The following is a 24,826-nucleotide window of genomic DNA, read 5'->3' as shown; positions in this document are numbered from 1 at the left end:
GACTTTATAAAAAAAGTAAACTACACAGGGAATAGATGTGTAGCATGGTGAGCACCTTGTTGTTCATCCCTGCTCAGGGCCCAGACTAAAAGTGTTTTCACAGGGCTGGGCTCCTGGGATGTGCTAGCCATTTGCTCAGAGTGTTCATGCTCGGGGTTATTTATGAGCTATTGCTGAGCACATAATGGTCAGTACAGCTACATAAGCAGTCTTGGCCCCAAATGTGTTCACTTGAACTTAGTAAGTCAAATTGGGTCTATAGAGAGGTTCTGTTGGGTTCTGACTGGAAACTCTTTGGATGCGCCTTTGAATTCCAAGACTGAGCTGGGTTTGACGTGAGAAGATGTTCCAGTTCCCTCCAGCTACCTGTAAGGGGCCCATTATAATGCCAAGGATGTAGATTGTCCTTTAATTAGACTAAATCATTTTGATATTTTACACACACACACACACACACACACACACACAACAATAACAATAATAGTAACAGAAGCTGTTTTCCCATGTCTAATGAGAAAGTTCTTTAAACTTCTGGCTTATCTTGGTGGTCTCTTTCTATGTTTCTTAGCATAAATTAAATTTTATCAGTTTAAGTGGGATGATATTTTAGAAAGTAGGATCTGGTTAACAAAGGATCTTTCCTTCCTTAGCAAGAAAGACTTAGAGGTCAGCAAGGAGCATCTCAAGATACAAAGAAAGCATGAGGAGGAGTTTGGGGCTATAGCCTAGGTCACTACAAGTCTCGCAAAACTAGAATTCATCTTTCTTTTCTCTGTAGGCATTTAAAGATACTCTTTTTACCCTCAGAAATCAGACTTTTTTATTGAAGTATATTTGACTTTTCATATTGTGTAATTTTAAAGTGTACACATTTAATTTGATACATTTATATATATATACTGCCATTGTAGTGATAATTAGCATCTCTATCACATTACATAATTATCATTTCTTTTTAGTGGTTGGAATAATTAAGTTCTAGTCTCTTAGCAAGTTTTATGATTATAATACTATACTGTTGTCTATATTCACTGTGCTGTGCATTAGAGCTGTAGGGCCTATTTGCCACTCATTTCAAGTTTACACCAGAAAACAACATCTGTCCTAACCCCCAACCCCCATCACCCATTTTACTTTCTGTTTTTACAAGTTTGGCTCTTTTAGATTCCACCTACAAGGAGTATTATTCAGTACTTGTCCTTCTGATTGACTTATTTCACTTAGCATAATGTGCTCAAGGTCCATTCATGTTGTTGCAAATGGAAGGACATCCTTCTTTCTTATCTTCTTCATCTACTCATCCACTGATGGGCACTTAGGTTGTTTCCATGTCTTGGCTGCTATGAATAATGCTGCAATAAACATGGAAGGGCCTATATCTCTCTGATATCCTGTTTCCATTTTCTTTAGGTATGTACCCAGAAGTAGGATTGTTGGATCATATAGTTGATCTATTTTAAATTTTTTGAAGAAACTCCGTATTGTTTTCCAGAGTAGATGAGCTGATTTACATTCCCACCAACAGTGTTACAAGAGTTCTCTCTTCTCCACATCCTTGCCAATATTTGTTATCTCTTGTCTTCTTGATGATAGCCATTATAACTAGTTTGAGGTGATATCTCATTGTGGTTTTGATTTGCATTTCCTTGATGATGAATGATGTTGAGCATCTTTTCATGTACCTATTGACCATTTGGATGTCTTAGACACATTATGTTTAAATTTATTTAGTGATAGTTTTCACTACCAAACAATATATTCATTTATAGGTAGATTTTTAAAATAGTTTTAAAGCTTTTATAGAGATCATGTCTCATATATGCTGTTTCTTCCTTGATCCTTTAAATATTCCCACAAAGAGAGTACCTGGCCTTCTATATCTGGGCATTCTTCAGTATTGTTTTTTCTTTTCTTTTCTTTCTTTCTTTCTTTCTTTCTTTCTTTCTTTCTTTCTTTCTTAGTAGGCTTCATGCCCGGTGTGGAGCCCAACATGGGGCTTGAACTCACGACCCTGAGATCAAGACCTGAGCTGAGATCAAGAGTCAGATGTTTAACTGACTGAACCACCCAGGAACTCCTTCTTTTTCATTTTTAAACTACAAATTACTGAATGCTCACTCTGTGCCAAACACTCTGCCAAGAGATTTACATGCATTATCTCATGTTCGCCTAGCAATCCTGTGAACTAGGTATTATTATTCCTATTTTTCAGAAGGGGAAACTAAGACTCAGAAAAATTAAGTAACTTGCCTGAAGGCATATAGCTAATGAGTAGAGAAGCTGGAACTCACATCTAAGTCTCTCAACTCTTGCTCTTGACTTTCCTGGGAAGCATTTTTCCTTGTTCTTCAATTTGGGTTGGAGTAATCTTTAATTCTGTTCATGAAGATATGCCTCACTTCACAGTAAATATTAGGCACTAAATAATTCAAAGTAATCCTTCAGTGATTCTTCTCCTCTTTCTCCCATCCTCCTCCTCCTCTCCCTATTCCCTCCTCCCCCTCTTCCTCTTCTTCCTCCTCTTCTTCTTCTCTTCTCCCTCCTCCTTCCCTCTTCCCCCTCCCTCTCTTTCCCCCTCCTTCCCTCTCTCTCTCTCTCCCCTCTCCCCTCCCTTTAAACAAAATATTTTTTTGATTTGAGTTCTCTAACATTGGCATATATCTATAAATTAAGATTTTGAACAATGTTCTGTAGATGTCTTTACCACATTTAGTTTGTACTCCTTTTTTCTTGGACAATTTAGCTCATTTTTTTTTTTTTGGTCAAACATATTATTTTAGATTTTCAGGTTATCTAATAAACCACAAGTTCACAGACTCAGAAAAATTTAGAAGGGGAGAGAACCGCAGAGATCCACTCATCCAACCCTGTCATTATATGGTCAAGGGAGGTAGCTGGTGGCTGCAGGCCCCCTGGTTGAGTCAGAGCTTCAGTTACTCCACCTAAAACTGGAGGAAATCTTACTGCTTCTAAGGAGTTGTTCCACGAGTTCGCAAGTTGAGAAGAGGTATCTAAATGGATGGTTTTTTTACAGAGAGGGAGGGAGGCAAACCATAAGAGACTCTTTTTTTTCTTTTTCTTTTTTATATGTTTATTTATTTCTGAGACAGAGACAGAGCATGAGCGGGGAAGGGACAGAGAGAGAGGGAGACACAGAATCAGAAGCAGGCTCCAGGCTCCGAGCTGTTAGCACAGAGCCAGCTGTGGGGCTCGAATTCCCGAATCCATGATCATGAGATCATGACCTGAGCTGAAGTTGGTCACTTAACTGACTGAGCCATCCAGGCACCCCTAGCCCTGCTACTTTAAAATAGTAATCTTTCACTTTCACCCTAAGTTCTTATTTTGTGGAATATATATTCCAAATAGCATTTCCTAAGAGAGATTGAAAAATACGTGCTCATCAACTGGAGATCAAATTCTCCCTCAAAATTTAATGAATGAAACATGTAAAACCTCCTCCCAACCTTTTTTTTTTTTAAATTCCTTGCTTGTATACCACTTGGCTGAGCATTCTGCCTTCATATTTATAACTGAATTTCCCTAAATGAAAAGCATCCATTTTGTTCTGGTATAGACAGCAATATAAGCATAGTGTCATACATTATTCCAATATATTTAACAATGACGTTCTTCTTGTTTTGCACAGACTAGGAGACACGATGAAGACAACCAATTAAAACCAAAAGATCTACAGTTACAATTAAGAACATCAAAAAGAGGCAGCAAAGGACAAAGGAAGTCAGGCTGCACATACATGGAGGAAGCCAGTTTCTCAGAAGACACAACTCCTAAGCCACAGGAACATTTGCTTTTTGGTAGGGATTTCTCCCAAATTAAGATATACAGCAATTACAATTTTACCTCAAAAAATGACATCCTTGATATCTCATATCAAATTATGTCAACAGTAGATGATCCTCAAAAAGAGGCCACATACAAAGAGATTTGTGGAAATGCAGACATAACCAAGACTTGGGATAAAATGACTGAAACTGTTTTTAACAAAAACTATGATAAAGAGAAACAATCCACCATAAATCTTGATATTCCAGCTAATGAAAGAGACCCTTCAAAGTCAAACCTTTCTGATATTTTACTCCATCATCTTTCCAAAGAGGAATTCTTAAAAGGTCAAGGCATTAATTGTGAAACTTTCCCTGAGATTTCTAATGCTGGCTGTTCTGATGAAGCCATTATTAAAAATATTATTTTGCACTATGCTAAGAATTCTTGGCCAAAAGAACAAACCTCGGAACTCACAGGCCCTCTCAGCCCCAAAAGGGATGATGAAAGCAGCAATAAGCCCTATTGTTCTCGAACTATGAGAGAAGAAAACACCTCTAATTTAGAAGAGCCAGTGGTTGCTGGAGAGAGCAGCTATCAAGAAACTTCAAAATTTCTAACTAAGATAAAGAGTCTATGTGATAAACCAAAAAGTTTCCAAGGGCAGCCACCCCAGAAACAACAGACTGAAAAAACAATTTCAGGCAATTGGTTCAAATATGGCCATGACCAGGTTCATTACCAGTTCTCTGATTTCTTTAAGGTTGCTCCCAAAGTGAAAATCCCTAAAAATAACATAATTAATAAGCCACTTATAATAGATACAGAAGCCAGCCTTTCTCCTAAACTGAGGGATAAGTCAGTTATGATGCAAGATATTTTAGAAAGCATATCTAGGTCAAATTGTATTGCAAAACAAAAGCAGAAAGGGAAAACTACTGATTCTTCACAACAGACAGAGGTGAGTAAAAGTAGTCTCCAGGAAATGCATAATCTGGGCAACTTCCCATATCCATATCAGTGGTTCTTTGCAAGGCTCATGGAACTGACTTCTAGTCTTTGACCCCTCAGAAGCTCAGTGGGTGTCTTCCTGAGAAGAATCAGGGGCTGGACAAACAACACACAATAGTATAAATTCCAAACTCTTTGACCTGGAATTTGAGTCCCCCCGCTGCCCTGCTTTTTTTTTGCTTCATCCTACCCTTATAAACTTAGCTCCCATCCCTCAGGAGTCATCTTCAGTGACCTGGCTGGTCCCCAAGCTCTCTGGCCGCTCACCCACTGAGCTCCTGCCCTCCATGGAACATCCTACCTATGCCTCTTCAAAATCTGGTCATTTTCATGGCCTCTTTCAATTCCCTGTTGGCCACAGGACTTTTCAGACCCTCACTCCCACTCCCATTCCGTCCTTCACATCCTCTTTTGTTTAGTTTTTTGTCAGAGCATTTATCTCAGCCTGCTTTGGATCATAATAATTTGGAAATATCTGTTTCTTCTACTAGATTTGAGTACTGTGGAGGGCAGTAACCTTGTCTTCATCTTTCCATTGCCTAATTCCCCTAGGGGCTTGGCCTTGTGTCTTCTATATATTACACCCTTAGTTATTAACGCTAAATCAGATCAAATTAAGATCTTTAATAACATAATCCAAGCTTGCTACATTGGTAACTAGTTAGTACCATTTTTTAAATGCTTATATTGGGATTTTTTTTTTTAAATAATCTCTGCACCCAACATGGGGCTCAAACTCACAACCCTGAGATCAAGAGTCACAGGCTCTACTGATGGAGGCAGCCAGGAACTCCCAAAGACCAAATTTTGTTAATGTTTAATTTATACTATTTCCCCTTTCCTCATCTCCCCATCCCCCCATCTATCTCCCAACATGTTGAGGCTCAGGGCCTCGATTATTTAAGATTCGGTGGTAAGGTAAATTCACATTAATGATCAAGGTAAACATTTCAGTTCTCTGGCACTTTGTCAGGACAGTATGATCTTTCCCTGAAGCTTTGTATGAAGGGCACTCTGGACTGAACACTCTATGCCTGTTTCCATTTCTACTCCTTCATGCTTCAACTCCCTTCTCTAGCAACTGAATGCTCTGGGGAGCTTGAACAGAACCCCTCCCCCACCCTCACCCCACCACTCCCCCCCCCCCCATACCTGAATCTAGCAGCTCCACTTGGCCTTGACTGGAATGCTTCTCTATGTCTGACATTGGCAAGTCTCAGCGGTCCTCATTCTGCTTGCACCCACCCCTGGGTGCACAGGGGTGCACAGTCCTCAGTGCCCTGAGGTTAGCAGGAACAGAAATGGATATTAGGCTCACCTCTCTCTGGCAATGGAAGTCTAAAGTCAGGTGTCTTATTTTCTCTAGTCCTGCTGATTGAGGTTGGAGAACTAGACTCTATCAGTTCTCTATCTGTCATACAGTTGAGACATTCATAATAACCAAAGTCTAATTTGACCACCACCATTTAGCTCTCTGGCACTAGCATGTTTCTGAGCTTTATGTGTAGACTCTCAAGGTGAGTCACTCTGGAATTTAAGCTCCTGTCCTGTTAGCTTATGGCAAGTAAACAATCACTATCATGACATACATTTTGGAACTTAATGCATACTATTTTATATTTTTCTCCAGAATGTGGCTACTGTGTGCATGGTGTTAGTGAGAGTACCAGTGACAGAGCTGGCGACAAGACCAACAATGGCCCCTGCCCTCATGGACCTCATGGTCCAGTTTTAGGAGAAACGTTTCAGTGTTCCCCACAATAGTATCAAACATGGTAGTAGTAACAGATATGGTAATATCTAACACTTAATCCTTGTAACAACCCTAGGAGGTGGGTTCTATTTCTACCCTGATTTTATTGCTGAGGAATTTGAGGTTTACAGCGATGGAGTCATTGCCTTGGGTCACCTGGGAGGTAAGTGTCAGAGTGGAATTCAACCTTGGCTTTGGGAGCCCAGCTCTTGACACAACTCTGGGCTGCCTCCATGATGACCACAACATTTTGGATCATTTTGAATAACGGCGTCACCGATCTGTGTCAACAATAATGTTTTCTTATCCTTTAATTGTGCAGATGGAGCCCACAATACATATTCACCAAGACAGTCTCACAGGTACCAGCATTTTTATTTTATTTTATTTTATTTTATTTTTACTATTTATTTACTTTTGGGAGAACACAAATTCAGGGGGGTGGGCAGAGAGAGGAGAACAGAAAATCAGAATCAGGCTCTGTGCGGACAGGCTGACAACAGCAAACCCAATGTGGGGCTCAAATTCATGAACTGTGAGATCATGACCTAAGCCAAAGTTGGATGCTCAACTGACTGAGCTACCCAGGTGCCCCACTAGCATTTTTAAACTTCTGATTTAGATATACATTTTGAAAACTTTTTTTAAACTTTTTTTTAACGTTTATTCATATTTTGAGAGACAGAGCATGAGTGGGGAGAGGCAGAGAGAGAGAGGGAGACACGGAATCTGAAGCAGACTCCAGGCTCTGAACTGACAGCACAGAGCCCAATGCAGGGCTCGAACTCACAGACAGTGAGATCATGACCTGAACTGAAGTTGGACGCTTAACTGACTGAGCCAGGCGCCCTGAAAACTTTTTTTTTAATAGCAAATGGTGATGGTTGCCACAGACTTCTGTTTTTAGTACTTCATAAATCTGCAGTGAAGTTGAGATGAACAGAAGCCAAAACTTATTCTCTCTTATACAGGAATAGAATCTGAGACAAGTCTCTTTAAGGTGTCATCAACCTCTCAGAAAGACCCTTGCCCAAGTTCTTCTTACATATTTCAAAAGATAACTGAAGGGAAACAGATGTGCCAGAAGTTAAAAGAACAGACTGATCAACTGAAGACTAAAGTAATATTTTAAAAGATTATGACCAATAGAAGTGACCAAATTCAGACATAAGACATCATGCAATTAATGAAATATTGCATTTTTTCACTACAGGTACAAGAATTTTCCAAAAGCATAGCACAGGACTCTCCTTGTCATTTGCAAGACAAGAAGCTGGTAAAAATTTTATCAAGTTTAAACTTCTTTGTTAGGGAATTTGATGTGCATAAGTATGAATGACTTTATAGCACCATGTTTCCTCTACACTGGGGGGCATAGAAATGTTCTGGTGGAAATGTTTTGCTGAAGATTAAGGGCTGTGACCTCCAGAGGCCTAGCCTTGTGTTTCACATATGTTGTACCCTTAATTATTAATGATTAATTGAATTGAATTAAGACCTTTAATAATCTATTTCAAGCTTGATATATTTGGTAACTAGTACAAAATTTTGTGAACGTTTAATTTATACTATTTCCCCTTTCCCTCTACCCAACCTCTCAACATGCTGAGGTTCAGGATCTCCTTGATTATCTGGCTCAGGGGTTTGTGTTATAGGAGCTAAAAGAGCTTAGAGTTCTATTTCTATGTGTATTTATCCCTCGTTCATTCTCAGAGGAGTCTATTACTTATGGCTATTATTCCTCAGTGGCCACCCAACAATAAATCTGAGACCATGGTAGGTTTAAGAGAATAACATGCCAGCTGTTATACAGGGCAAGTCCATCCAGAGTTGGTGGGTCCTGGGGGATAACAGATTATAAAATTTGCCAATATCTGACAACTCAACGTATAAAACTTTGAAAACTCAAACCTGATCTTAAAACTATGCTTTTTAGATGAAAATCTGTGATTTTCACATCCTTGCTTGTTGTTGCATTTAATCAAATCACTAATTTATATTGTAACCACAGTTCATCAGTGCCAGGGTTGTGGGAAGTTGGGGTGGAACATGGTAATGGGGCAAAAAGCTGAGATTGTTAGAGCCAGAAATGTGCAAAGTCAAAGACGTCATTCAGGCCACTGGGTCAGCAACAAGGCAGGTGGTCAGAAGTCCTGATGTGAAGGAGCACGAACAAAGCAATGGCAGGCTGTGCAGTAGAAACCAGACAGTATAGACAGAGGAAAGGAGGACTCAAATGTTAAGAGACACAGTTGATCACTCTCATTCATCTATTGTATTAATTAAATAACTTATTGATTAATTCAACATATACTTATCAGGTACTTCCTATGTCCAAGACTCTGTACCAGGCACTAGAGATTTGGAGATAAAGAAACAATTTCTTTTTCAAGTGGCTTACAGTCTCCTGGGAACAGATAGGTAAATAGACAAGCAACATGAAGCTTGAGAAATAATGCTAATGGCAGCTTAGAAGCGGCTCACCCTTGACAGTTAGAGGGTACTTTGCAAGGCTCTCTGGAAGTGACTGACCTCGGAGTTTGGCATTGTAGGATGAATATGTATGAGATTGACAGGTAATTTACAAAACAGTGGTCCAAGAAAAAGAATCACCAGTCACAATGGCACAGGGGACAGAAAACCCTGATAGGATTAGGAATCGTGTGGTACTGTAATTAGCCAGATGGAATCCAGGGTTCATGTGGTGAAGAGGAAGGGACAAGACAAGGACTATTCATGAAAGACCTTTAAACAATGCTAAGAAGATTATATTTCACCCTGAGGTTGAGTGAGGGGGCAACACTGGAGGACTGAAAGCCAAGAAATGGTGAGCACCATGGGGGCAAGACTTAGGGACAAAGCCTGGCTAGGAAGCCATACTCCAGGTAACAAGTTATGAGCGCCTGAACCAAAACTAGCAATGAGGATGGAGAGGGGGACAAATCTAAGAGTTTAACAAAGTGGTTGCACATTAAGAGGGGAGAAGAAAGGAAGGGAGGAGGCTTGGGTGAGTTTCAGATTTCTAGCGTGGGCAACCAAGGCCAGGACTAAAAATGGAAGATCCAGTTCCTAATGGGTGTGGGAGGCAGGCAGGAGGCAAGGTGCCAAGTTCATTTTGAGGTCCCTGTAGGACATCCAATTGGAAAGATCCAGTAGGCAATTAGAGCAATGGATTTGGACCTCAGAGGAGTTGCTTGGGCCAGAAATGTAAATCTGGATATAGTTGTGGGTTGAAGCTATGAAGTATATGAAGTTTACTCCCAGGCAAACCTGCAGAGTAAGCAGTAAAGAAGCCCAAGGAAAGAATCAGCAAACAGGGGCAGGTAAAAGAGGATTCCTCAAAGGAGACTGACAAGCAGTGACCTCAAAGCTCAAGGCAGACCTGCAAGGGGCGGAGCTGTAAAGCCAAAAGAAAAGAAGGGGGTATGGGCCACAACAACACATGTTCAAATAACAGGAAAAAAAAAATCAAGAAGTGAATTGGATTTGGCAACCAAGAGATCATGAGGGACCTTGACAAGCCCAGTTTTATTTAATGAAGTGATTCTGTAAAAGCCAGATTGCCAGAGTGAAGCAGTGAATGATAAAGGAGATATCAAAAAAGTCTGGTTTTGGGGTGCCTGGGTGGCTCAGTTGGTTAAGCATCCGACTTCGACTCAGGTCATGATCTCACAGTTCGTGGGTTTGAGTCCTGCATCGGGCTCTGTGCTGACAGCTGAGAGACTGGAGCCTGCTTCAGATTCTGTCTCTCCCTCTCTCTCTGCCCCTACCCTGCTCACACTCTGCCAAAAATAATAAATAAATATTAAAAAAAATTTTTTTTAAAAGTCTGGTTTTCAGGAACTGGGAGAACACAGATTTTTTTTTTTTCAACGTTTATTTATTTTTGGGACAGAGAGAGACAGAGCATGAACGGGGGAGGGGCAGAGAGAGAGGGAGACACAGAATCGGAAACAGGCTCCAGGCTCTGAGCCATCAGCCCAGAGCCTGACGCGGGGCTCGAACTCACGGACCGCAAGATCGTGACCTGGCTGAAGTCGGACGCTTAACCGACTGCGCCACCCAGGCGCCCCATAGATTTTTAAAGGGCTGAGCAAAGCAGAGGGAACTGGTTCAAGGCACTAGCCTTCTGAGGCCTCAATCCAGGAAGTTTCCCCTTGATGCTAGAGGATATGAGGGGATTCGTATTAGGGCAGAGATGAGAGTCAAGGTGATTGCTGACAGTGTCAGCCTTGGCCTGAGATTTCCAGGCCCATTTGATTCAGCATTGGAAGAAGGCCAGAGAGGGCGACACTAACCTTCTCAGCATGAACACAACAGAATGGAAAGCATCTGGATGTTGGAACAGACAACGTAGTTCTATATACTGGCTGTACGATCTTAGGCACTTCCCATCTCAGAGTTGCCATGAGGATTACATGAGGTACATTTATAGCTGGAAAACTGTGCCCTATCTTCTTCTGAGATATAAAACAATTTAAATCCCAAGATCTTAAATTATAATTTGTAATTGACTTTCTCTCTTTCCTCTTTCCTTTGAACACCTAATTCCTTCTTACGTTTTCACTATCTGCATACTACCAATTCCTAAATTCCTGGTCCTACCTTCTCATATACAGCTCCAAATGTTTGTGTGTATCTTTACTTGGCTCTCCCACTCTTGCTGAAAATTCTACATGTCCAACATTGACAGCTCCATTCAAATCTGTTAGCCTTTCCAAATTCCTCAGTTTAGTCAGGGGTTCACATTCTTTCCGCCTCCCAAGCTAGAAACCTGAGCATTGTCAGTGAGATTTACAGTAGTACCAGGCAGGGTCCTGGCAGGAACTAGATGGTTTATTCCGATGGAACAACTGAGGGAAGTTTAATAAGGCATCATTTTACAACAGCGTGGGTAAGGTTAAGGGAAACCAATAAGGGACAGAAAGCATCTCATAGAAGGAATAGTGGGGCAGAAAGAAAGGAGGAAGAGCAGATATTGGAGCCTAGGGAGAGTAGCTATAATGGTAGGAGTAGCTGACAAGCTCTGCTTTTGGTAGAGAGACACAGCCAATCCACTGGGATACAGGCAGGAGGACATCAGGGAAATAAAGACCCCTATGTCATCTTTCTTCATTTCCTCTCTTCTGTCATTGCTTTCCATTGACTGAAACCAATGCCAGGGCAGGGGAGCCTATTGGTGCAGTCCACTGAAGGTCAGCTTCCTGGCTGGGGCACGGAGAAAGATGGAGGACAAATCTGGGTGGGGGGAACATGGAAGACATCTACCACACTTGCCATTTTTTATGCCCTATGGTCAATATGTTTCCAAACTTGGAATAATAATCAGATTTAATAATGATGATGGTGATGATCCTGGCGCTAAGCATTAACTCATTTAATTTTCACAGTATGAGGTGAGGGCTATTATTGTCTCAGATGAGAAAACTAAAGTTTAGAGTTCAAATTGACTAAAATCATAATAATTATTAGGTGAAAGAGTCTGAACTTGAACCCTGGGGTGTCTGATCCTGTAACCCTATTGTTGTGTCCCTCCAACCATCCTTTCCTCTCCATGTTCATGGACACTGCCTGGTCCAGGCCTTCCTGAGCATCCTTCAAGCCTGATGTAGGTCTCACTTCTTCCACTGAGCCATGGCAAAGTGCCATGGCAAAGTCCTTGAATCCCGTTTCTTTTCCCAACTGGAATAAAATCCCTGAGACTGATGTAACTTTTGTATCTCTCACACATTTGGCCCAGGGCCACGTATAGGCAGTGCTCAGGGAATATTTAGCTATTGGGGCTGCGGTGCTGAAGCCTCTATACATCAAGACCAGACCTTAACCTGTACCATGTAAGTGTTAATCTGCACGAGGCTGCATGTGTTGACGTCTAGAAGACCCATTTGAAGCTCTGGCTAAAGTTCCTAATGCCCCATCCCTCCAAGTGCCATAGACTCAAACTCAGATCCTCTAACTTCAGTCCCTTTTAAGGTCCTTGTGGCTTCAGACATACCTCCTACAGCTCCAATTTCCTCCCATATACAATCGAAATAATAAAATCTACTTTGCAACATTTACAACATTGATGTGTGGATTAAGTAAGATAATGCTCAGGAAAGGGCTCTATAAGCTAAAAGCCATTCTGCAATAGCACAGGACTATTGATATCCTATTAAGGAGTTCAGAGGCCTCTGAGTGGGCCCTGGGGAAGAAATCGGAAGTCGCCATATTGAAAAAGCTGTGTGCTAGAAGGGCATTGTGAATGTGGAGATGCCTGGGTTGCCTCTGTTTTAGATGTCAGTCTCTGAAACAAAACAATTGCCAGGAGAAGGATGGTGGCTTCATTTTGAAACTACCATAGTGTACACCCTCCTTGTATTTTGGGGGGAAACAACCACTCATGCGTGATTCTGGTGACTTTACTGCTACAGGTCCTGGAGAAACTGCAGGGACATCTTGAACTACTGGAGCAGGAGTTTAGGGACAACAAGGAGAAGCATCTGGCTTTGAAGCAATTTCACAGGCATGAATCCCCAGCTGTCGGTGACTTTGATCCAGAAAGGTCAGGCTTAAACTGTGTGAGGTGGAGGGGTCAGAGGCAGCCTCCTTCAGGTGGGATTCTGATATGGCTGCTGGCTTAATGCTTGCACAGCCCCTGGCCTAGGGTCAGCAAAAACTGTGCCATCACTGAACAAGTGTTAGCGCATGAGACAAACAATGTGGAACTCCCGCTACATATAAAGTCCTGTCCTGGGCACTGACCCAGATGGAGTCCTCCACATGAACAATTGTCCCCCAGAGGAGCAATTTTGTACTACAATCCTGCCCTTTGTTGTGTGTCATAACTGGTTCTGAGACCCAGAACAGTGTAAGAAAATCCTGGAAAGGCTCACACGCTAACCCCAGAGGGCCTTCTCTCTAAGCTCCTTGTGTCCTGGCCTTCATCCCACTCCTTCCTCTGTCTCCCCTGCCTGGTTCTTCTGTCCTTCCCTTTTTCCCCCTTTTCTTTCCTATCCGCAGACAATTCCAAAGGGGCAGTGGGTATGAGAGGACCATTGCTAGGTTGGTTAATGTGGGGGTGAAGAACACACAAAGCCTGATAAATTTAGGGAAAATGTTAAAGCTTGAAGTCAAAATGACTTCTGAGTTAATTCACATTAGAAACTTGGATGCAAACTCACTGAAGTTTCCAACTGGCCATTTTTATGGCCCTGTGCTCCTCTCTCTCCAATCCAAACAATTTTAAGATGTATTCCAGGACTCAAGGCTAGGATTGTTTCCATTTAATTTCCTGGTATGAATTAAAAGAATCCATTTAGGAGACTTAATCTCTGTAAATTCAACTCTTTCTATTCATTGCATTTTTACACGGAATCTTTCTTGATACCAGATTACTTTAATGGTTTATATTTCGGCACTAGTGTCCTGAGGTATTTTTTCCAAAGTGCAATTTCACCTTTTCAAAATGAATGAAATCTCTGTCTACTGTTATTTCAATACTGAGTAATTAGACAGCAAGGATGAGGTTTTAATATTGATTTTTTTTTGCCCAAAGGCTTATTTTGTTTTCTGGGAAAAGAAAGATCTCTACATACTTTCACTATTTATTTAAAAACTAATAGAGTAAGGATATTTATTTTCCGAGGAATCCCACTTGTCTAGGCAGTCATTTTAAAGTTGGGCCTCTGTGCACATTCAGACCAAAGTTATGCAACACCTTATTTATATCCTAGTTACACCCACAGTGTGCTGGACCCAGTATAAATCAAAAAAGTTTCAGCTGTAATTATGTCCCATATACAGGAAAAGCTTTCAACACTGGGGCAAGGGAAGGACCCAGTCTCTCCGAAACTCGGTTAAAACCACCTCAGAGCAAGCAAGGCTGCTCCGTTTGACACTGGTCCTCTTGTTCTCGCATGGGCATAATGTGGCAGTGAGCAGAACCCCATACAATTAATTGTCCAGAACCTTCTAAGTATTGAATCTAAAGGCCATTGTAGATGGCTTTCTGCAAGGGAAAGAATTCTGCAAGTTCATTGGCTAATTACTTGTTTAAGTCTGCTATGTGCTCTTACTAAAACCTTATTGGGGCACCTGGGTGGCTCAAGTAATTAAGCATCCGACTCTTGATTTCTGCTCAGGTCATGACCTCGTGGTTCATGAGTTTGAGACCCGTGCTGACAGGGTGGAGCCTGCTTGGGATTCTCTCTCTCTGACTCTCCCATGCACTCTTTCTCTCAAAATAAATAAACGTTAAAAAAACACAACAAACGTATTATTGCCTTTAAAAGGTAATATGCAAAAATAGTTCTTTTATTTCATGCATCTTGTTTGTCAGAATGTAGTCTGAGAGTCATTTCACACGCTGACCCCAGAAATCAAGGAGTCAAGAAATGGGGTTCTGCCTCCACCAATCCCTCTCTCTGATATTATCAAGATACAATCTTGTCTTCTGCTTTACGGAAAAGATCACAAAATCCCTCAAAAATGTCTTTTCTCCATCTCCAGATCTGCATGTTTTCACCTCCTCTTTCTTCCTTCACTCACCTCCAACCCATCTGGCCCTGGTCCTTGGGCCCATTTCTTCCCACTACCTTCAGGTCTATCTCCACCATTTCAGAACTTCCTTCAAATTTTCAGCCTCTCCTTGTCCTCTGCTTAATTCTCATTTGCCTGCTAGATTAGAGCATATTTTCCTATATTTTACTTGATTATCAACAGTTTTCCATGCATAGATCTTTGTCCCACCGCTTGCTGAGTACAGCAGCCTTTCCCACGGGATGAAAAGGCCACTTTTATCATATAAAAAACCCTCCACGTATAGATAGGACTGGTTCTCTTCCATCCCATTGATCTGCATTTCTATTTCTACATTAACCACACAGTTTTAAATTAGTATAGTCTAGGGGTGCCTGGGTGGCTCTGTCGGTTGAATGCCCCACTTTGGCTCAGGTCATGATCTCATGGTTTGTGAGTTCGAGCCCTGTGTTGGGCTCTGGGCTGACAGCTCAGAGCCTAGAGCTTGCTTCAGATTCTGTCTCCCTCTCTCCTCTCTCTCTGCCCCTCCTCCACTCATGCTCTGTCTCTTTCTCTCTCAAGAGTAAACATTAAATAAATAAATAAATAAATAAATAAATAAATAAATAAATTACTATAGTCTAGTGTATATTTTGACATATTTCTTCTTTAAATTTTCTTTAGCTGTTCTTGAACACCCTTCTTACTAATAAACTTTATAAATAGCTCACCAAACTTCCTTAGGGACATGCCACTCGAATTTTGTTCAGAATTGTGTTGAATTTACAGATTAGAGAAGAGTTGAAATCTTTGCAATGAGTAGTCCCATCCAGGAGCATGTTTTCTTCATGCAGATTTCATGCATGTTTTGTTAGATTTATTCCTACCTATTTTGTAGGTTTTCTCAGCATTATTAACAGATGTTTTCTGTAATTGATATACAGGAAATAAAGAAAAACAATATATTTAACTTCTGCTGGGCTATCTTATGTATTTCTGTTCATAGTGTTTTTTGATTAGCTGTTGATTGTCTTAGTTTTTAGGTATGACAATCATAGCATTTGAAAATAATGACAGGTTCCCCCAACTCCCATTTCCCCCTAAATATTTATACTTTATCTTTTCTTCCCTGGTTCTTATATATCATATTTTTTAATCAATTTATTTGCTAGGTTTTCCAAAACAATGTTAAATAATACTAGCAAAAGCAACCATTCTTTTCATATTCCAAACAGTAATGGGATTTTTTTCAAGTATGACTCTTGCTGTAGTTTCAAGTAGATAAGTTTATCAAGAAAGTTTTCTTCTATTCTTGATTTACTAGGATTAGTTTTTTTAATGTTTTAATGTTTACTCAAATGGGATTTAGAAATCTATTTAGTTTATTTCCTAACTCTATTCATATAATAATAAAATGTATTAATAAATATCCTAATGTTTAGTTATAGAATGATTGGGAAATTTTTCCCTTTTCTTTTTATGTTTCAAAAGGGTTAAAGTCTTACTAGAACTCACCCATAATCCCACTTGGATTTGGTGCCTTTTGGGCTGGTGGGTTTTTGATTATTTTTTCTATTTTTCTCTGGTTATTAGTTTTTTTCCAGATTTCCTACCTCTTTTTGAGTAGATTTTAATAATTTATGTTTTTATAGAGACTTGTCCATTTCATCTAGATTCTAAACTGTATTGGCATCACGTTGTTCAATCCCATTTGATTTAAAATTTTTCTTCTGGCATATTTCCTTTCTCATTCTTAATGTTATTTATGCTTTTCAGTCAGACTTTCCAGTGGTTTCGTTTATAGATATTTTCAAAGACAATGTTTTATTTTATTAATCAAATTCTTTTAAATTATATTTATTTCTCCTTTTGGGGGGTTCATTTGGTAGTTCTTTTTTCTATTTTCCTGTTTTGGATACTTAGTTTATTGATTTTGAACTTTGCTCCCTTGTAAATGCATGCTACAGCTATAAATTTTTCTCAGAGTACTGCGCTAGCTACATTACATTGGTTTTATATGTTTTTTTTGCATTTATTATTCACTTATACAGTGTCCTTAATGTCTATTAACCCAAGAGTTAGTAAGATGAGTGTTAAAATTTCCAATTAGTTGTTTGTTCTTGTTGTTGCTATCTTTTTGTTATTGATTTCCAGTGATCAAATTTTTAAGACTTTAATTTTTTTTTTTAATTTTTTTTTCCAACATTTATTTATTTTTGGGACAGAGAGAGACAGAGCATGAACGGGGGAGGGGCAGAGAGAGAGGGAGACACAGAATCGGAAACAGGCTCCAGGCTCTGAGCCATCAGCCCAGAGCCTGACACGGGGCTCGAACTCACGGACCGCGAGATCGTGACCTGGCTGAAGTCGGACGCTTAACCGACTGCGCCACCCAGGCGCCCCAAGACTTTAATTTTTAAGAGCATTTTTCATAGGAAAATTGAGAGGAAGATACAGAGATTTCCCACATACCTCTGCCTGCACACATGCATTATCACCATTATCACCCCTCACCAGAGTGGTACATTTGTTACAACTGATGAACCTACACAGATCCTAAGTGTTCAAAGCCCATTTTCTGCATTAATGGTTTACTGTTGGTACTGTACATTCTATGGTTTTGGACAAATGTATAATGACTTGTATCCATCTTTATAGCATCAGAGAATTTTCACTGCCCCCAAAATCATCTGTACTCCACCTATTCATCTCTCTGCCCCCACCCCAACCCTTGGCAACCACTGATCTTTTTACTATTGCTATTTATTGCTTTTTACTATTTCCAGAATGTCACATAGTTGGAATCATGCAACGTGTAGACTTTTCAGATTGGGCTTCTTCCACTTAGTAATATGCATTTAAGGTTCCTACATGTCTTTTCACAACTTGATAACTCATTTTTTTTTAGTGATGAGTAATATTTCATTGTCTAGATGTACCATAGTTTATTTATCCATTCACCTCCTGAAGGACATCTTGGTTGCTATCAAGTTTGACAAGTATGAATATAGTTGCCATAAACATCTGTGTTCACGTTTTTGTGTTGACATAAATTTTCAACCCCTTTGGGTAAATACTGAGTGCATTGGATTGTATGGTGAGAATATGTTTAATTTTTAAAAAAACTGTCAAACTGTCTTCCAAAGTGGCTGTACCATTTTGCATTCCCACCAGCAGTGAATAAGAGTTCCTATTGCTCCACATCCTTGCCAGCAATTGGTATTGTTAGCATTCCATATTCTGACCATTCTAATAACGTATAGTGGTATCTCATTGTTTAAATGTGCATTTCTCTGATGAACTATAATATGGAGCATCTTTTCATATGTTTATTTCCCATCTTTATATCTTCATTGGTGAGATATCTATTAAGGTCTGTAGCACATTTTAAAATTGGGTTGTGTGTGTTTTTTTATTGTTGAGTTTTAAGAGTTCTTTGTATATTTTGGGTACTAGTTGTTTATCAGAAATGTCTTTTGCCAATATTTTTTCCTGGTCTGTGGCTTATCTTCTCATTTTCTTGACATTGTCTTTCTCAGAACATAAGTTTTAATTTTAATGAAGTCAAACTGATCAATTATTTCTTTCAGGGATAATGCCTTTGGTGTTGTATCTCAGAAGTCATCACCATACCCAAGATTATCTAGGTACTCTACCATGTTATCTTGGAGTTTTATACTTTTGCATTTTACATTAGGCCTGTGATCCATTTTGAGTTAATTTTTATGAAGGATATAACATCTGTGTCCAGATTCAAATTCTTTTTTCCACATGGATGTCCATATGTTCCAGCAGCAACTGTTGAAAAGACTATCTTTCTTTGCTCCATTGTATTGCCTTTTCTCTTTTCTCAAAGATCAGGTGACTATAGTTATGTGGGCCTATTTCTGGGTTGTCTATTCTGTTCCACTGATCTATTTGTATAGTCTTTCACCAATACCACACTGCTTTGATTGCTGTAGCTTTATAGTAAGTCTTGAAGTTGGGTAGTGTCAGTCCTCCAACTTTGTTCTTGTCCTTCAATATTATGTTGGCTATTTTGAGTCTTTTGTCTCTTCATATAAACTTAGAATCATTTTGTCAATAGCCACAAAAGAACTTGCAGGGATTTTGACAGGGGTTGCATTGAATCTATAGATTGAGTTGGGAAGAATGGCCATCATGACAATATTGAGTCTTCTTATTCATAAACATGGAATATCTCTCCATTTATTGAGCTCTTTGATTTCATTCATCAGAATTTTATGTTTCCCTTATACAGATCGTGTATATATTTTGTTAGATTTATACCTAAGTATTTCATTTTTTGGATCTTAATGTAAATAGCACTGTCTTTAATTTCAAATTCTACTCATTCATTGATAGTATATAGCAAAGTGATTCATTTTTGTACATTAAACTTGTACCCTGTAACTTCTCTATAATTGCTTATTAGTTCCAGTTTTTCTGTTGATTCTTTTGGATTTTCTACACAATCATGTCATCTGTGAACAAAGACACTTTTATTTCTTCCTTTCCAATCTGTATACCTTATATTTTCTTTTCTTATTGCATTAAGTAGGACTTCCAATGCAATGTTGAAAAGGAGTGGTGAAAAGGGACTTCCTTGCTTTTTTCCTGATCTTAGTGAGAAAACGGTGATATAATTATTAATGATTTGGAATTTGTTGAGATTCTTCTTTGTGGATTAATATAAGGTAAATTTTTATAAATTTAATGGATTTGAGGAAAATGGGTTCTTCCTGGGTAAAATAGGTATTTATATTTATAGATACATTTACACATATACATATATGTATACATGTATATATATATATATATATATATATATATATATGTACAGATGCATATAGATCCAGCTTGTTAACCAAATTCTTCAGATAGTTCATTTCCTTCCTCTTTTCAATTGATATAAATCATTATTTCCATAGAATCATAGCTCTTAGAACTGTAAAGGATCTCAGGGTGCCTGGATGGCTTCGTCGGTTAAGCATCTGACTTCAGCTCAGGTCATGATCTCTGTGGTTTGTGGATTTGAGCTCCATGTCGGGCTCTGTGCTGACGGCTCAGAGCCTGGAGCCTGCTTCCAATTCTGCATCTCCCTCTCTCTCTGCCCCTCTCCCACTTGTTCTCTCTGTCTCTCAAAAATAAATAAATGTAAAAAAAATATTAAAAAAAAAGAACAGTAAGGGATCTCAAAATAATTAGATCCAGATAAGCAGAGTATTGTTTTCCCATGTTATAGTTGAGACATTGGAGGCACAGGAAGATTAAGTGATTTTCCCAAGGATACACAGCTAATGAATAACAAAATGAGGATTAGAGCCCAGGCCTTTGGAATGAAACTCTAAACAGGATGCATGTCAGGGCGGGTGTCCATTATCCTTCCTGTCTGAAGCCAAACCACCTTAATAATATAGACCAATGCTATATTCAAGAACTGTTGTTACTAATTAGAATGTTGACTGCATATCCAATAAGATGCTTGTTTATGTTTATTAGAGAAGTGGAAGGTGAAATCTTCAAGTTGGAGATGCTACTTGAAGATGTTAAGGAGAAAATTAATAAGGGCAAATATACGTCAGCCGTCTGTCTTCCCAGGAGTTCTCCAATCATCCCTGATGAGTTGGCATCCACATCCTCTCCACCCTCAAATGAGGTAATACAGCAACCTACAGCCTAATTTTATGCCAGGAAAAGATGTTTTTTATGCATTTATAGAATCCTAATTCATGAACTCATGAATTCTATTTTAATATCTCATGAAAATTTAACTTTCCAAAGTCCCATGGAACCAGCTTTTAAAAATTAGAAGCTATTTTAAGTGTTGGTTTTTGAAATATCTTAATAGTTTAAGATGTAACAATGCAGTTTAAACTGATGAACCACTGAAAAGCTATTTCTTCTGGATGAATAGCAACATTTTTGTGGATCGTGCCTGGAAGAAATAATTTTTCTTCTTAATAGTTTTATATTCCCTCTTCTACATAAAGAATAACATACTCAGCAGGAAGAACTATTTTCCACGAGTCCACTTCTGCATTTTCCTTCTCTCAAGTTCAATTCTTTTGGATTGTTTACATATGCAAGATTAGGAATTCAAATCAATCACCACCCAGTATTTCTACACTTTTTGTCTTTGTGGCCTCAACTATCAGAACATTCAGACTAAATTAAAATTCTGAGAAACTGAATCATCTGGATAATTGCCTTAAATTGACTCTTTTGTTTCAGACAGAATTTGCCTGTGGCTGACATTCAAAATCTGAATAGGTTTTTGTTAGAGTTAAGAACAAAATGCGGAAGATTATATAAATATTAGCCTTGCCAGAGAAGTGCAGTTGCCCCTTCAAAACAACCTGCCCAGCAAAATTTCATCCATTTATATAACCTTGACACAATGCCTCCCCATCCCAGGCAGAATTCTTTGTTCAGACCTCTGTGCCCCCACAGCACTGTGTCTCATTTGTCCCTGTGCCTTTGTACCTATCTTTTTATCCCAAACATCTGACTAAACGCCTGGTGTAGCATGAATGCTCAGTATAGTAACCTCTGGGCCCTTGTGGATTTAAGAGTTTCAACACCTCACAACTGTCTCCAAGGTTCACAGCACTTTATGCCTCCAGTTCTGAACCTGAACTAGCTTCCAGGTGGTGCCAGGGAGCCCAGGAGTCAGCTTAGCCTTCCGCCCAGCAGCTCCCTCAGGTCTGGGTTTGCTCTTCTTTTTTTGGTCACAAGTTTACAGCACTTGCTGTGAAATAATGAGAACTCTGTAACTTTGTGATAAATAGCCCTGAAAAGTGAGTCTACTGCTAGGATCATTCATTCCTTCATTCATTCAGGTACTTTTCAGGTATTGGGGTATAACATAAACAAAGCAGGGGCACCTGGTTGGCTTAGTTTGTTAAGCGTCTGACTTTGGCTCAGGTCATGATCTCACAGTTCGTGAGTTTGAGACCGGGATCAAGCCCTGTGCTGACAGCATCGAGCCTGGAGCCTGCTTCAGATTTGGTGTCTCCCTCTCTCTCTGCCCCGGCCCACCCCTGCTCACACTGTCTCTCTCAAAAATAAATAAACACTAAAAAAAAAAAAAAAAAAGCAGACAAATTACTTGCCCTCAAGATGCTTACATTTCTGTGCGGGACACATACAATAAACAAAATTAATGTGTGGTTACAGAATGTTAAAAGTGCGATGCATTTAACATTATACATTCCTGTGACTCTGAAGCCGAACTGCCTGGGTCTGAGTACTGGCTCTGTCACTCATCAGCTTTGTGACCTTGGGAAAGTTACATAACCCTCTCTGTGCCTCAGTTTCCTCCTCTGTAAAATAAAGATAATAAGATCTGCCCAAGCTTCCAAGTCCTCTTCTGCAAAAAGTCTCTGCAAACTGTAAAGCTCTGAACCAAGAGAATTATTGTTTACCTCTCATTATAATTTTATCATTTTAGAGCCACAGAGTTTTAATCCCAGCACTTCCAATTAATTTATAATGAAATAATCTCAAGTGTGGTCCCCAGACCAAGAGCATTAACATCACCTGGCAGCTTGTTAGAAATTGGCATGATGCTACAGTGTCAAGTTAATATAAGTAAAATATGTGAAACAGAGCCTAGCTCATAGAAAGCGTACTACCTGGGTGTTAGCTCTCGTGACTATTAAGTAATGGCATGTGACCAAAAGTCACTCACTGTGGGAGGGCAAAGTCACTAGGGAGACATGGTCAGGGAAGGTAAGATTTGAATTGAGTTGGTTGGGAGGGAGGGATGAGAAGGCAGTAGGTAGGTGAGGAGTCTGGGGACAAGGACCGCAGGTAGGATGTGATGGTGCCTTAGGGGTGGGGTGGTGATGCTGGAGCCCTTGGTGCCCTTTCCCATGGGAACTGGTTGGAGCCCTTTCCCCTGGGACTGCAAACCTAAAGGCAGTCCCTCTGTGTGGCTCCGTGGATTCCCAAGGAACACTGGGGCCATCCTTTGGAGCCCACGTGGGCGTGAGGGGACAAAGGGCACCCCGGCAGGAGGACCCCCTCCTCCGAGGGGCTTGGCGGCCTGGCCCCACAGCCCTGAGTCCTCAGCCCTGCAGGCCCCCCTACCAGCTCCCTCAACACAGCGACAGGCCCCTTGCTTCTCAGACAAGTTCCCAAAGGAAAGAGGGAGAGTGGCCACATGATGTCCCCATCACACCCTACCTTAGGTTGCTCCTTCCCATTATCCCAGGAATGCTGAAATTAAATTCCCACTGACTCTTAGGCAAATAATCCTCCAAAGTGAGACTCTCACGTAGCCTAAGAACTGATTCTAAAAACTTCCTTAAAAAAACAAAAATACCAAATCCCAAACGACAACAACAACATGGAGTAACTAGATCAAATGGCCATAAGGTTGTCCTCTGATTCCAGGGTCATGTCCAGCAGCCCAGTCCTGCTTAGTTCAGTTCATTCGGTTGAATCTCTGACCATAACCAGTGTTACTGAATGTGGCTCTGAAACTGGCATTGTTGAGATCACCTGGCTCTTATACTAACACCTTGGGTGTTAGTGCTGGAGACAGCTGCTGGTATTGCTAATGTTTCCCACTCTCTCAGCACTCAGGAAACACCAGTCTGAGGCACGTGTTCTAGATCAGGGCTTCTCCAACTGCAGTGCATCTAGGAATCGTCTGCAAATCTTACTGGATGCAGGCTTGATTCAGTGGGTTTGGGGTGAGCCTGCAATTCTATAGTTCTAACAAGCTCCCAGGTGATGCCAATACTTCTGGTCTGGGGACCACACCTTGAGAGTATTTCTTTTCTTTTTTAAAAAAAATTTTTAATGTTATTTATTTTTGAGAGAGAGAATAGAGTGTGAGTGGGGGAGGGGCAGAGAGAGAGAGAGAGGGAGAGAGAGAGACAGAATCCGAAGCAGGCTCCAGGCTCTGAGCTGTCAGCACGGAGCCCATGAACCATGAGATCATGACCTGAGCCAAAGTCTGATGCTTAACCAACTGAGCCACCCAGGCACCCTGAGAGTATTTCATTATGAATGAATTGGGAGTACTGGGATTAAATAAACCCCCCTGGGTCTAAAATGATAATGACAAAACTATAATAAGCAGTAAACAGTAATAGTTCTGGTGGTTCAAAGCTCCACAGTTTGTGAAGACTAGGCAGAAGAAGAGTTGGAAACTTAAGAAGGTAAGATTTGCCCAGGACAAATATCACGGGACACTGGATCCCCCAGTTCAGGTGGGGGGCACCTGCCTACATTATGCTCATGTAAATCTGCCTTAAATGTGAAGTGCAGGGCAACCCCTGTAGGCCTAAAAGTGAGAACTGATCAAAGAAAACACAGGGAAAACCCTTTATTTTTTAATTATAAAAATGATTCATGCTTACTGCAAAAAAAAAAAAAAAATTAGAAGGTAGGAAAAAAGTATAAAGAAGAACATTTCAAGAAAGAAAAAGCATAGCTAATATATTAGTGTGTATCTGCCCAGTCTCTTTTCTTCTCTGCATACACATATACATTTTTGCAAAAATGAGATCATACTGTATGTATTGGTGTTTTATAGATGTTTTTAAATGTTTATTTATTTATTTTGAGGGAGGTGGGGTATGGGAGGGGCAGAGAGAGAGGGAGAGAGAGAATCCCAAGCAGGCTCCACACTGGCAGCACAGAGTTCGATGCAGGGTTTGATCCCATGAACCGTGAGATCCTGACCTGATCTCAGGTCATTGAGAGTCAAATGCTTAACTGACTGAGCCATCCAGTCAGGCTATACATATAGTTGCCCCATAC

General features: G+C 40.1%; 1 protein-coding gene across 2 annotated transcripts in view; it reads left to right on the top strand.

Moving 5' to 3' along the window:
* Positions 1–221: 221 nt before the first annotated feature.
* The window catches only part of AKNAD1 (AKNA domain containing 1), a 41,971-nt gene continuing 17,366 nt past the window's right edge, over positions 222–24,826 (top strand). The window contains exons 1-7 of one of the 2 annotated variants that reach the window (XM_053214562.1): positions 222–368; positions 3,650–4,747; positions 6,873–6,912; positions 7,522–7,670; positions 7,764–7,826; positions 12,964–13,094; positions 20,552–20,708. In XM_053214562.1, the coding sequence (XP_053070537.1) occupies positions 3,758–4,747; positions 6,873–6,912; positions 7,522–7,670; positions 7,764–7,826; positions 12,964–13,094; positions 20,552–20,708 (1,530 nt within the window). In that variant the 5' untranslated portion in view covers positions 222–368; positions 3,650–3,757. The remainder of the gene's footprint in view (positions 369–3,649; positions 4,748–6,872; positions 6,913–7,521; positions 7,671–7,763; positions 7,827–12,963; positions 13,095–20,551; positions 20,709–24,826) is intronic. The other variant, XM_053214563.1, reaches the window with a different exon arrangement.

Source organism: Acinonyx jubatus, chromosome C1, assembly GCF_027475565.1.
Source record: "Acinonyx jubatus isolate Ajub_Pintada_27869175 chromosome C1, VMU_Ajub_asm_v1.0, whole genome shotgun sequence".
In the NCBI taxonomy this organism is placed as follows: domain Eukaryota; kingdom Metazoa; phylum Chordata; class Mammalia; order Carnivora; family Felidae; genus Acinonyx; species Acinonyx jubatus.
This window is presented reverse-complemented; position numbering and strand designations above follow the sequence as displayed.